Source organism: Tenrec ecaudatus, chromosome 7, assembly GCF_050624435.1.
Source record: "Tenrec ecaudatus isolate mTenEca1 chromosome 7, mTenEca1.hap1, whole genome shotgun sequence".
NCBI lineage: Eukaryota > Metazoa > Chordata > Mammalia > Afrosoricida > Tenrecidae > Tenrec > Tenrec ecaudatus.
The window spans coordinates 85,365,636-85,380,523 of record NC_134536.1 but is presented as its reverse complement, the minus strand read 5'-3'; the positions used below and the strand labels follow the sequence as shown (position 1 = coordinate 85,380,523).

Below are 14,888 nucleotides of genomic sequence, written 5' to 3'. Positions count from 1 at the left end.
TGTGTGTGTGTACTGATTCACTGATAATGTTCTTTGCTATAAAAAGAATTTTTCATCTTATCCTATTATTTTTCAAAAACTGGTAACTGAACTTTTTTTGGTAACAGAACTTTTAAAAGGACTATTTACAAAACCTTCAAAACTAATCTACAGCAAAACATGGAAGATTGTTTCTCACATAAAATTACAATAATTAAATATACGACAAGCATGGTTTTAAATGATTATTTTTCAATCTTAAAAAACATGGGGCTCAAAGATCTAAAAACCAGTATCAGTGGGTGCCCACCTTCCTGACACAACCACTGAAGAGAAACGTGTGCCTAAGCAAATGTGGTGAAGAAAGCTAATGGTACCCAGCTATCAAAAGACATAGCATCTGGGGTCTTAAAGGCTTGAAGATAAACAAGCGGCCATCTACCTGAGAAGCATCAAAGCCCACATGAAAGAAGCAAGCAAGCCTGTCTGACCAAAAGGTGCAGAAGGGACCAGTTATCAGACATCAAAGAACTAAAAATTCTATCAATGAGTGCCCACCTCCCTGATACGATCAATGAAGACAAATATGTGCAAAAGCAAATGTGGTGAAGAAAGCTGATGGTGCCCAGCTATCAAAAGATATAGTGGCTGGGGTCTTTAAAGCTCGAAGGTAAGCAAGTGGCCATCTAGTTCAGAAACAACAATGCCCACATGGACGAAACACACCAGCCTGTGTGACCACGAGCTGTCGAATGGATCAGGTATCAAGCATCAGGGACCAAAAAATCGTATCACTGAAAATGTGGATGAGTGCAGAGTGGAGAATCAAAGCCCAATGGTAGCCAACCGGACACCCCTTACTTAAGGGTTGTGGGGAGGAGCTAAACCAGTTAGGCTGCAGGGTAGCAACGATGGAACATATAACTTTCCTCTAGTTCTTAAATACATCCTCCCCCCGACTCCCACTACATTGATCCCAATTCTACCTTACAAATCTGGCTAGACCAGGCACAGATAGCAACTGGAAACACAGGGAATCCAGGACAGAGGACTCCTCCAGAACCAGTGGTGAGAGTGGTGATGCCTGGAGGGTGGAGAGAATGTGGGGTAGAAAGGGGGAACTGATTACAAGAATCTGTGTATAGCCTCCTCCCTGGGGGAGGGACAGCAGAAAAAAAGGTGGGGGGAGACGTCGGATAGTGTAATATATGACAAAATAATAATAATTTATGAATGATGAAGGGTTCATGCGGTGGGGGGGAATGGGGAGGGAGGGGGAAAATGAGCAGCATATATTAAGGGCTCAAGTAGAAGGCAAAGATTTTGAGAACGATGATGGCAACAAATGTACATATGTTCTTGACACAATGGATGTATGTATGGATTGTGATAAGAATTGTACGAGCCCCCAATAAAATGATTAAATAAATAAACCAAATAAATAGCATGCTTTTAAAATTTTAAATGAAACTATGATAATTTTATTTTTAATTTTACTTCAGCACCATCTATACGTACTAAAAGAGCCTCATAGAACCGGAGAGTCCCGTTTGCCAACCCCTGCCCTAGGGACCAATAAGTCATAGTTTTTATAAATAAAGATTGGCTCATTATTAACTGTTTCAAGTCAACTTTTCATTCAAATGTATCTTCATTTTTTTTCAATTTTTTTTGTATCTTCATTTTCTACACAATCTAGGTAATCAAACATAATCAATTTCCACATTTCAAGTGGCAAATCTGTACATACAACTGTGAAAAGGTAGTCCTACCAGAGGAACTGTATCCTGAGCTGTTCTTGGTACTTTCAAGTCAATCCCTATTTCCAGTTAGAACTTGCCACTTCTCTAATAACCTGGAAAATCGTATTATCTGAGTTCTATGTGGCCATTGCAGTAAATTCTCAAGTCCAGCAGAGAAGCACACAATGCCAGGGAAGGGATGGTGTCAGAATTGAGGAAAGGTCACAAAAGTGAAGGTATGTCCAAATTTTATCTCAACACTCTCACTCAACCGCTGATCTTGATTTTCCTTCCTGTTTGTGAAGTTACAGGAGCGCAGTTATCACCCCCACACCATTCTTACTTGTACCTTTTTGGATTCTAAACCACCCTGCATGCCCTTCTTCGGTTGAATTACCATTTCTGTGTACAAGATCCAAGATCCACAGGAATGCGATTGAAGGGTGGAGTTACCACTCTTTGCAATGTTATCCACAATTTATGATCCACACAGCCAAGTGCCTTTCCATAGTCAATAAAACACAGGAAAATATTCTTCTGTTCAGCATCGGTACTCGTTGTTCCACATCCTCTTCTGAACTCAGCTAGACTTTCTAGCAGTTCCCTGGAGAAGTACTGCTGCAACCATTTTTTATTACCTTCAACAAAATCTTAGATGTGATCATAATATTGTTCAATAATTTCTACATTCCACTGTATCACTTTTCTTTGGAATGGGCACAAATATGGACCTCTCCCAGTTGGTTGGCCAGGTAGCTAGCTTACAAATTTCTTGGCATAGCCTAGTGAGTGTTTCCAGTTTTGTCGCAGTTTGTTGAAACATTTCGATTGGTAGTCAATGAATTTCTGGAGCCTTATTTTTCACAAATCCCTTGAGTGTAACGTGGACTTTTCCTTCAAAACCATCAGTTGTTGATCACATGCTACCTTCTGAAATGCTTGAATGTCAAACAGTTCTTTTGGCACAATGACTCTTACATATTCCTTCTATCTTCTGATGTTTCCTACATCATTCAATATTTTTTGCCCATAAAATCGTTTACTGTTATAATCAAGGCTTGCCGTTTTTTTCCTTCAGTCCAGCATTATCAATTAATTCATTTATTAAATGCTACCAGCAAAATCACCCATGGTGATCGGGTTTCAGAGGAGCCTCCAGGCTTAAACAAAATAGGAAGGGCCCAGAGATCTACACCCAAAAAAACTGGTCAGTGAAAAACTTATGAAATTAGTGCTGGTAGATAAGGCCCTCTGGATGAGAAGCACTTAAAATACGACTAGAGAACAGCTGCTTCCTCAAAGTAGAATCAACCTTAATGATGTGATTTCTATAATTCACTACAAGAACCCCACAGAACTCACAGACAAAGGCTCATGATTGTGGAGTTTATTAAGGAAGTTAACAGTTACAATTTAGATGAAAAATGCTCAGGGTATAGTTGTTCAGTCAGGACATATTACCAAAAAAATTAATTTTTAGGGCTGCCCCTAAAAATTTATTAAAATAACCAAAGGTCATGCCACTCACTCCATAATAAGGCTCAACCCGAAGGCTCTCAGTTCCCAATCCATGGGTCAGCAAGCCTAGCTTCCCTAATTAAGTACCCCTCCAAACTAGTGTTTTGTCCCATAGCACTTGGCTTTTACTTGCTCTGTGGGCTGGGAAGTCCACTACTCTGCCTCATGTGCTGGCTCCTGGTTCTGCTGGGCTGCTCTTCGGATGGCAAAGCTGTCTCCTGAATGAAGGAGGCTCAATGTGCAGGGATCGCCAGGTCCTAAAGAATATGCTCCACTCCTAGCTCCTTTCTCTCTCTTGCTGGTAGTAAGATTCCCCTTCTGCTTCACTTTACACCCAGCAGGATGATAATCATTCACAGCTGAACCCTATAATCAGTACCTTCCCCCACCTTTGACTCAGACCCATCAGGGAAAAGTCCTTTTGTAGGAGTTTTAGATACTGTGGTTAAGAGTCACATTATTTAACTCACTGCCCTGCAGAGGCGAGGCGGGTGGAGTAAAACTGTATACTTTCATTTACTGATGTGACACAACTCAAAATGAAAAGCAGCAGCTACAAACATCCACTAATAATCATAATGTAAAGTTATATAAAATATGAATCAAGAAAACTAGAAATGTCAAAAGTGAAATGGAATGTTTGAAAATCAGTATCTTAGCTATCAGTGAACAGAAATAAACTTGTATTGGCCCCTTTGAATCAATTACATAGTTTACGATGCCTGGAATGACAAATTGAAGAGAAATGGCATCATATTCATCATCAAAAAGGACCCTACAAATATCCTGAAATACAACACTGGCAGTGTTAAGATAATATCCATAAGCCTACAAAGAAAATCAGCAAATATAGTATGTACGTACACTTGTGCATAAGCCGAGTTTTTCAGCACTTTTTTATGATAAAATTAGGTGCCTCGGCTGCTATTCGGGTCGGCTTATACTCGAGTACATATACATTAACTATTATTTCAATTTCACCCCCTAACTACTAATGCCCAAAAGGAAGAACTTTTTTTACCAGCTTCTATGGTCTGAAATTAACCATACATGCATTTGAGATTTGCTCATAATTACTGGCAAGAGGAATGCAAAATAAAAAAGGATCTGAGCCAAACTAAACGCCCTGCTATCGAATTGGTAGTGACTCTTTATCAACCCCCTTGGCAGGTGTCCAAGACTTTAACTATTTAGGAGAATAGAAAGCCTAGTCTTTCTCCTGAGGAGCTGCTGGTGGTTTCGAACTGCCAACCTTGAGGATCACAGACCGACAAAATCAGAACTGGGCTTCCTACTACCGTCAACAGTTAGTCTCAGACCCCCGCAGTAGGTCACTATTAGTCAGCAGGGACTCGATGGCAGTGATTTGAATTTGGAAAGGAAGATTAGGAAGTAGAATATACGGCCTTAGACTAACTGAAAAAGATGGCCTTGGTCATAAAAATACTGCCAGATAGAACTTTGCAAGACCAATGACCCTAGCAGATACCTTAGTCAGCAATATAAGTGGTAAATCTACTCATGGACCTTATCAGATGGCTAGGTCAGGAGTCAAATGAGCACAAAAGCATCAGCTGGAATAAGTCCAGAAGTCAGCTGTTCATAGGGGAGTTCACGTGGAAGCTGAAAAAAATTACACCAAATCCATCAAAGCCAAAATCCAGCCTTGAGTGTGTTCCACTTGAACTGAAAGACCTTCTCGTGAAGATCCTAGACTCATTAAACACTAACGCCCTACAAAGGCCAGATGAGAGGGGGGATGCCACAAAAGAACATCATCTATGGAGAAAGCAAAAAGAAAGAATGAGGTCAGGAAACACGTGTGGAAACAGGAGCAGAAAGGTCATTAAAAGGAAAGAAGGAAAAGTCCAAGTCTGATAAAACATGCTCTTGCAGGAGGAGGAATGAAAACAAACAAATGTTAGAAGGCAGAGTATTACAAGGAAATGTGCAAAGACATGGAGTTAGAAAACAAACAGGGAAGAGCAAGCTTAGCACCTCTCAACATGAAAGAACTGAAGGATACAAGCTGCAAAATCCATGTTGAAGGATTCTATTCTAATATCCATTGTCTACTATTTACTAAGAAATTGGCTGTTTCAACACAAAATTGATTTTTTTAATTTCTCCAATTCTTAAAATTCTTACCCTCAAAATAGTCTATATCTGTATGTGCACAAATATACTATAGCCCCAGAATCTTTTAACTATAATTATAATTTCAAGAAGTCTAAAAAACTTACAGATGTTTGGTAAATCATTTGGAAGCAATGCCTAAGTTGAACTAATATGACATTTTTAACCACTATTTCTCACTTAGGGTTAATATTCCTATACTGATCTTATAAATGATACGGTGCTAAGAATAGATCAGTAATTGTTACTGGTTTCCATTACGGAGTGCTGCCTAACACCCAGATTTTCTAAAAACTACAAAAATCAAGACTCTGTTGTTAGGTGCCCTCAAGGAGTACTGCGACAAAAATCACAGAAGTCTTTATTAAACAAATTTCTCAAAATGTGAAGCTATTATTTCTCAACATATCCTCCCCATCTAGGTGTAGACACTTTGGAAGGCAGGGTTCTATCTCCCACCCTTCCCTGTAGAATGCTGCACTCTTCCATTTATACCACATCAAACAGGTTTTAGCATCCTCAAAGATTAACACTGTGCTTCCTTTCGATGTTCTTTGGGTTTGGGGAAACAAAAAGAAGTCTGAAGGGGCGAGATTGAGGCCAAAAGTGGATAGGGCGAAGCTACCAATGAAATGCTCATATTCTTAGAAAACTACAAGGTGCACTGCTGGGATGGGAAAAGTCTGTGGCATAACTTTTCTGGTTATTGTCTCACCTATGCCAGTTCCCTTTTTCTTAAGCCCCCATAAAGATCCTGTTCATCGAGAAAATCTATAATTACCCCTTGGAGGTCCCAAAACCCAATTGCTAAAATCTTCTCAAGCTGTCATTTTTCAGATATTCCTTAAAACACTTGATCCATGTAAAAACTGTTGCTTTATGTGGGGAAGCATTCCAGTAAACTTGCTCCAGAGCTGTCCACTTAAATGTTGTTAAAAATTTGCTATTAACCCTACCTTCAAAATTGCTCCCCTGCGCCATCACCATGGCACAAAAGTCTATTTTTGTTTTTGAAAGGTGCCAAAACAAGACAGGCAAGTGCACTGCCAAATAAAGGTGTTATGAAAAATGTATTTAAATATCTGTGTATAATGTCTCACGGTATCTGCAGGGCAATTAGGAAGCATAATAGTAGCTGTTATGACCATCAAGGAGCCTTGGTGGCACAGTAACTAAACTCTTGGCTGCTACCCAAAAGGATAGTCATTCAAATCCATCAATGGAGGAAAGATGTGGCAGTGTACTTCCAAAAAGATTGATCTCCTTGGAAATGATTATGGGCAGTTCTACTGTCAATAGGGCCAATATAAGTCAAAATTAACAAAAATGGGCATGGGTTTTTTTTTGTTTGTTTGTTTGTTTTTGGCAAACGGCAGCTGCGTCAAAGCAGCACCAGAAGCCGGCTTCACGCTCAGAAGAGAACGCTGCGCCTCCTCCTCGTGGTTTTCGGTGCTCTACACAATCAGAGGAACTTCTCTAGTCACACACTATAGAAATGATCCCTGAAAGTATAGTCTTCGGGTTTTTTTTTTAAAAGAGTTTTTTTGTTTTGGTTTGTAGGGGTTTGGTAACTGTTACCAAACTGTTACCATATTTTATTTTTCATAATGCTTCTCATATTTAAGTGTACATAAAAATCATCTGAGACTTATTGTTATTTAGATTCTAGAACTTCATTCTAAGTTTTAATTCTGTAGGTGCAGTTGGGGCTCTCAAACACACATTTTGAGTAAGCATCCTTAGGTGAGTTTCAGACCAAGGACACATCGATTCTGCCTTTGATAGTAGAGCTGGAAAGCCCTTCCTTAACCCAGAATTAAATAATCGCTGACCTCTACTTGCTCCTATATTCCTATATTTTCTTCAAGTAGTTAATCTAAATGTATTCAGAAAAAGAAATCACAAAAGAAAATATATTTGACAAGAAAAAAGTGTCCCTTATAAAACATTATAAAGTAAGTAAACTAAAAAAAATGTCAAAGAGTACATATGAAAAGTTAATTTATGGCATCAAAAGTCATCAGCAGAGAAAATTATTCAATGAACTGCACTGAAACAAATGATAGTTTATGTAGAAAACTTTTAAATTAGATATGCAACTCAAACCATGCAACATTATACTAGAAGACCTCAAAATGTTTGTGGAAAAATGAAATTAAGAGATAACGGAAAAATTTTAAGACCTTTTTCCAGCCCTACCATATATGCCAGAAAGAATAACCCCACCCCCGAAAAATTAACATCTGTGTGACTTTATTGCGATGTTCACTTTACTGCAGTGGGTCCAAAACAGAAACTCCAATGTATCTGAGGTATGTCTATACACAGTAAGAGACTGAAAAATACTCAAAAACATTAAAAATACATGTCTGAGAGGAAAGATTAAGATGAGTTTTATTTTCCTGAGATTTGACATTGTTTTTATTGTTGATAGCTATGTAACCAAATATTTTTTTTTTTTGAGTGAGGAAGCAAGCATATTTTAGTGCTCAAAAGCCTGAGCCCGAGCTCGGAGCCCAGCAGCCGCAGTGTCCCCGCGTCTCGTCGGTCCAGCTTCGGGCAAGGGCTCTGCACGGCCTTCAGCCACACCGGGCGCATGGCTATCGAGGCAGCTTCCTCGGCTCTGGCCGTCAGGGCCATGGGCCCGGCCGTCACCGGCTCGTACGGGGCCTTCTGCAAGGGGCTCTCTCGCACCCTGCTCGCCTTCTTCCACCTGGCCTGGCAGCTGCGCATGAATTTCCCGTGCTTCTACATCGCGGGCTCCATAATCCTCAACATCCGCCTGCAGGTACACATCTAGAGCGACCATGGCGAGGCGGGGCGGGGCTGCCCTTCGGGCCCGGCCAGGTGGCGGACTCGTTGGCGACCCCCAGGGGCAGCGGGGCGACTGCGGGGGCGCTGCGCGATCTCGCGAGATGTCGTGGAGCCACCCCGGCCACGCCCCGCTTGACGCCCCGGTTGATGCCCCGATGACGCAGAACGGCCCCTGCGCGGTTCCCAAAACACGGAACCCTTGGATTAAGACCCCCCCCCCCAAATATCTCAGACGTCATCCATCCATCCATCAAAATAGGACGGACTTAATGTGAACAAGGGCGCAGGACACATGAAAGGCTACTAGATTTTTCAGAAAAAAATAATTAACGGCAAGCGATGGTCAGAATTAAAATGAGCGATCGGTGGACTTCGGGAATATTGGATTGGATTGTCAACGATACCTGGAATGACCAAGAAGCCGAGGATGATAGAGATGTCATGGACAGGATATAATTTCTCCCGCAAAAGAAAACAATGTCAATTAGAGACTGAACAAAACAACTAAAGCCACCAAACAGACAGTCCTCAAAACCAAAAACGTAACGTGCAGCAGGATTTTGAACAATGGAAATGTAAACAAACAGATTCTATTTCAGTCTCCCTTTGAATGGTAGTAATTGGACCAAGACGTTGAAGCCAAAGAAGAAAATCCAATCAAAGACAAAGCTTAGTATTCATTTAACATTTAAATATTGGACATTAAGATTTTCCTTTTTTTTTTTTAGCAGAATACAATTGTGGTTACAAACTAGAGTGCAAATGTCATTGTATTGTTGGCAGTTGGGCATGCTGGGGGAGAGGGGAGACCGGTAACTGTCCTTATAAAGCGATAATTGAAGTGATACTGTGTGTTGAAAAGAAAGATGTATTTTTACTGTTTAAAGGAATCAAAGTAAGAAATCAATGTCACTGTATTGGGGAAGGAGGGCCTGAAGTCAATAGGAATTGCCTAACGAAGAAAGATGAAGGGAGATGATGGGAGAGTACCTGATATATTTGGATTTAAAGAGATTTTAGTTTTTCAAAGAGTGTAGGTGAATTAGTGATCTGTACATTTAAAAACTGAGGCAATTATGAGCCCTTCTCAAAATGAAAAGTTCTTTAAAATTACACTACAAGCCTCAACTGTGAATAGTAGTAGTCAGTGTTCGATGCCATGGAGTCGGTTCGAACTCGGCCATCCTGTGTACAGCAGAAGAAACACTGCCAGGTCTTGCTCCCGCCCCACAACCCTTGCTGTGTGAGCCCATTGTTGCAGTCACTGTCAATCCTCATTTGAGTGAAGTCGACTCGTGTCCCTGGTGGTGGAGTGGTTAAATGCGAGGCTGTGGTGCCCGCTGGTCTTTGGTTTGAACCCACCATCGCCTCAGAGTAGAGCAAAGAAGTGGCAGTGGGTGGCTGTAGAGGTAATGCCAGGGAGACACCTGGGGCCGTTGGACTCTGCCCTGCAGAGTCACTATGCGTGGGAATATGCTCAACCAGACCAGGTGTATTTCTTTAACCACTGAGGGAGGTGTCATGGGGAGTCGATTCAGACCTAATACAGAAAAGTCAAGAAATCAATGTCAACAAGTTGGTCATGAAAACAGAGGTCACCGATAAGCAGTTAAGAGTTCAAATTGGTTGTGCGGAGAAAGGAAAGCAGAAATTGGGTAGGGAGAGGCAGGTGACTGCTGTTGGATTTTTTGAACTGTATATGTCTTTGATTAAAATTCAATACATCTCCTTTTCATATTCTCTCTAGATACTTTAAGTGTACAATGCTAGTTATGAGCCACAAGAGTAGATTAAGTTTTTCATTCAAGCAGACCTCTGTAGTTTTGTAGTCTTATGTGAGTTTATTAATCTGCCTGTTAATCTATCTAGACAGTTTCCTCAACTGTTAAATGTCTATGTGAAAATTAGAAGTAACCCTGCCTTAGTACGTGGTAAACTAATTGTGCGTGTGTGTGTGTGTGTGTTACTACAGACTGCCATATTGAACTGTGAACAAAATTTACACCTGAAAAAAAAAAAAAAAGCCTGAGCCCTAGAGTCAGATGTCCTTGATTTAAATCCCGAAGTTTCCTAACCATGCTCTAAAACAAGTTACTTAACCACAGTCTTTAAAATGGGTGCCATAATCATTTAAAAAATAATTAGTACTCGAGAAAATCCAGAAATGAATCCACTTAAAATATGGACTAATGGAAACTGTGGTAATATTTGTACAATTCTACTTGACATGACTGAAATATGGAATGACACATGCATTGAATCCCCATTAATAATAAATAAAAGCACCAGAAAGTTTCATTTTAAAAAAATTGGACAAAAATGTGTTATTATTGTAGAGGTGGGGTATAAGAGAAATTAGGGCTTTTCCTTTAACATAAAAATTATGAAACCATTAAAAAAAAGAAAAATATTACGAAACTATATGTAAGTTCTTGAACATAAAAGTTCATCTTCTGTCAGATAAGCACTATTGACAGGAGGCGCTCCACAGCAAGAGTGTATCAATTCCCTTGGAAACACCAAGTACAAAAAAAGTGGTAATGTTGATAAAGTAGAACAAAACATACCTATAAGTTCTGGTGGATTTCTCTCATTAAATCGCTCACACAGACGAATAAATGTGTCAGTGTTCTCAGTTGTCGGACACTCACCATGCCTAATATGAAAAAAGAATTTTTTTAACAAAAATAATCTCAATGAAAGTTTTTAATATGAGTCTTAATATTAATACATGGCTTACCCTTTACACTGAAGTTTTATATATTTGATTCCTTCTTTTTCTATATCATTTCTGTCATAGAACCTTGAAGTATTTGTCAGGTCCACCAATAAGCCCATTTTAACCTTAAAAGATGGGGGGGACAGATTAATTAGTAACTGAATTTGTTTCAAAATAGTTATAAGGAAATACTACAGTTCATCCACATACATTGAGGAGGATTTTATGCTCTCTTTCCTACTGAACTATTAAGCAAATATACCACTTATTTCTGATCCAAGACACGAAAAGGTGGCAAGAATCCAATAAAATAAATGACTAACACCAAACTAAAAGGTGCTCTGGTAGCAAAGTGGGTTACACACTAAGCCACAAGCCATTATGAGGGAGAAACATAGGGCTTTCTAATCTTAGAATTCATAGGGCACCTCTATTGCTCTTTAAGCTCATTATGAGTTGGAATTGAATAGAAGGGGGAGTGGTGGGAAGGGTGTGTGTGTGTGTGTGTGTGTGTGTGTGTGTGTGTGTGTGTGTGTGTGTGTGTGTGTGTGTGTGTGTGTGTGTGTGTTTTCCCAAACTAATGGTGGAATAAGAGTAAAAGCAAAATAGACTCTAGTGCCAACATCACAAAAATCTACCTAGTTCCTCTCCCCCAATTATCATGATCCCAATTCTACCTTGCGGACCTCTTTAGACCAGAGCACGCCCAGCGGTGCAGCAGGGATCTGGAAACACAGGGAATCTAGGACGGATGAACCCCTCAGGACCAGCGGTGAGAGTGGCGACACAGAGAGGGAAGGGGTGTAGAAAGGGGGAACCGATCTCGGGGATCTACATGTAACCTCCTCATTGGGGGATGGGCAACAGGAAAGTGGGTGAGGGGAGACACCGGGCAGTGTAAGATAAGATAAAATAATAATTTATAAATTATTAAGGGTTCATGAGGGAGGGGGGAGCGAGAAAGGAAGGGGAGGGAAAAAAGGAAAATGAACTGATTCCAGGAACCCAAGTGGAAGGCAAATTTTGAGAATGACGAGGGCAACAAGTGTATAAGGGTGCTTTACTCAATTGATGTATGTATGGTGATAAGAGTTGCATGAGCCCCAATAAAATGATTTATTTTTTAAAAAATTGACCAAGTACTGAGTACAACTTGAGTTAAGAGAACATTTTTTTAGTTTTCTGCATATGGCTCCTCATCTATGATTAGATAAAAGGTTAGACTAGAAATGGCATCTATCTGGCACACTCACCAACACAAGCTCCAGGAAGACATCAGCCTAGCATTCCAGATAGCCATCCCCAATCACTCCATTGAAACCTGTGTGTCATTTCCAGTCTACGACATACTGCATCTCAGGCTTAAAATATGAGGCACTGTCCCTCAATGACCCATAGCACTATGAGGGACAACACTGGAGGCACAGTGCAGAACTGTGCCCCATCTGCTGACCCATCCCGCCTGGGAGAAACACTAAGGGGGTGAAACAAAGCAGCAAGGGGACAAAGCAATGAAGTCCCTGGGAATTACCAAAAATAGACTTAGGGGCCAGGGCATGGCACTCCATCAGACTCAACCAGAAAACACACCTAAAGGTCAACAAACAGACCTGGAACTCTTCATAGGCTTTTCTTTTCTTTTTTGTTTTTGCAGAGACACAAGCCTTTATTATACAAAACATGAACAAGACTAGGCTTTTCTTTTTGTCAGTGGTTTTTGTTTTGTTTTGTTTCTTTTGTTATTTTGCTCTGTATTGTTCTTATGTTTATTATTGACTCTGCATGTCTATTAAGATAGACAAAGATAGATAGGCGGGATAAACATTTCAGAGGAGAAAACAACAGACTGACAGATCCAGGGGAACACAGGGGAAGGGAAAGGGAGGGGAGGAAGGAAGCAGGTGTTAACAAACTGAGTCAAGGCAATAACAAGTGATCTAAAATCGATGTTGAGGAGGATATAAGATGCCTGGCAGGGCTTGATCAAGAGCAAGTAACAGAGAGGAATTACTGAATGAAGGCAGAACATGATAGTGAGACAAAAGGAAAGTAAAAGGAAATAGAGCAAAGAAGTAGGAGGCAGAGGACATTTATAGAGGTCTAAATACAGTTATGTATATATGTAAATATATTTATATATAACAATAGGGATCAGGTATCAGGCATCAAAGACCCAGAAAAATCCTATCAATGTGAACGAGGGCGTGTGTGGAGTGGAGATCTAAAGCCCATCTGTAGACAATTGGACGTTCCCTTACAGAAGGATCACAAGGAAGAGAGGAGCCAGTCAGGGTGCGATACAGCACTGATAAAACATACAACTTTCCTCTAGGTCTTTAATGCTTCCTCCCCCCACTATCATGACTCCAATTCTATCTTACAAATCCTGCTAGACCAGAGCATGTACATGGGTACAGATCTGAGCTGGAAACATGGAATCAAAGACAGATAAACTCAAGACAAATAATGAAAGTCTCAATATCATGAGGGGAAGGGGAAGGTGAGGGGAGAAAGGGAGAACTAATTACAATGATCTACATATAACCCCATCGCAGGGAGACAGACAACAGAAAAGTGGGTGAACAGACACATGGTCAGTGTAAGACATAAAAAAATAATTTATAAATTATCAAAGGTTCATGAGGGAGGGAGAGTGGGAGAGGGGAGGGAAAAAATGAGCTGATATCAAGGGCTCAAATAGAAAATGTTTTAAAAATGATGATGGCAGCATATGTACAAATGTGCTTAGCACAATGGATGGATGTATGAATTGTGATAAGAGCTGTCCAAGCCCCCAATAAAACGATTTTTTTAAAGATGAGAGAAGTTCTTTATGTCATAAATACACAAGTAAATATTTCCCCTTTCCATTTGATTTATAACCCTTTGTATTTCCTAAAAATACACTGAAGCGTAAAATTGCAATTCCTAAAAAGAAGTTGGAATCAAACAGACAGTGTAGAAATGGCAGTGTCAAGCAGCAATTTCCCTCCATCTTCTTGGGTATCACACAAAAACGGTATAAATAGCAGAAGAAACAAAAAGAACTCAAGTCACATTTTTGCAGTGAAACCCAAAGGCTTAAAAAAGATGAACACATTAAAAAACAAAATCCAGGGGCTAGCAGAAAAAATAAAGATCACTACAGAAGCTGCGTGGGAAGAAAGAGAACAGAAATAGGTCCAGGGGTGACAGATTTTCCACTCTGCCCCACCTGGGGTTGGTTGCCATGAATCAGAATTCACAGGCCAGCAGCAGCTGGTTATTGGTATGTAAATTATACACAAAGGCGTACAAGTTGACATGGATACATTAGTCAGGCACTTCCTGACACCTGCACATTCACAAATTCTCTAGATAACAACATTTGTTTCTATAGGTGGCTCTTTCTGGCTATCGATCTTAAGCAAACTGCAAAACCTTGTGTAACAGGCTAGGAGGAAAGAGGGTGGGATTATCTCTTTTTTTTTTTTTTTTTTGGTGTCAGGAGTGGGATTATCTCTTGAAGGTACTGAATTTGTCTGGGATGAGTAAAAGATTCTGAAAATAAACAGTAATGATGGTTGCAAAACACAATGAATTATACACTTTGAATGGTTTCAATGTCAATTTTGTTGCTATATGTAACTTACCACAGTTTTGTTTAAAGTGAAGAGACTTTTCACCTTATCAACTTTTTTAACTTTTGGATTTGTAATCAAGTGGATGTATTGTCCTGTGTATGTACTATGTATTTAAAAACAATGATTCCATATTAATATTTCCAACTCTAACTCAATCCCACAATGTTTATTCCAGTCTTTTCCCTTTAACTTGCAACTTCCTTCTCCAACAATGGTAAAGCTGTTATTCACATATTTTCTTAAATTTAAAATTTTATTAGCTATATTTCCCATTAACTCACTGTCCCCTAAATTATCTCTCTTATCTTTCAAGTTAGTGTTGGCCACTTGGTCCGGTATGGGCAGATCTTAACAGAG

At 40.0% G+C, this 14,888-nt stretch overlaps 2 protein-coding genes and 1 pseudogene across 3 annotated transcripts in view; 1 reads left to right on the top strand and 2 right to left on the bottom strand.

The window, feature by feature from the left end:
• Positions 1–14,888, bottom strand: part of RNGTT (RNA guanylyltransferase and 5'-phosphatase) — a 258,807-nt gene that overhangs the window by 232,537 nt on the left and 11,382 nt on the right. For both annotated transcript variants that reach the window (XM_075554782.1, XM_075554783.1), the window contains exons 3-4: positions 10,930–11,033; positions 10,757–10,845 (exon numbers count right to left, since the gene is read on the bottom strand). In XM_075554782.1, coding sequence (XP_075410897.1) covers positions 10,757–10,845; positions 10,930–11,033 — 193 coding nt within the window. The remainder of the gene's footprint in view (positions 1–10,756; positions 10,846–10,929; positions 11,034–14,888) is intronic.
• Positions 6,701–6,893, bottom strand: LOC142453900 (small nucleolar RNA U3; annotated as a pseudogene).
• On the top strand, positions 7,911–10,059 carry LOC142453460 (small integral membrane protein 10-like protein 1). Its single transcript, XM_075554785.1, has one exon. It carries the CDS (start codon positions 7,972–7,974, stop codon positions 8,173–8,175), a length of 204 nt encoding a protein of 67 aa, XP_075410900.1. The 5' UTR covers positions 7,911–7,971; the 3' UTR covers positions 8,176–10,059.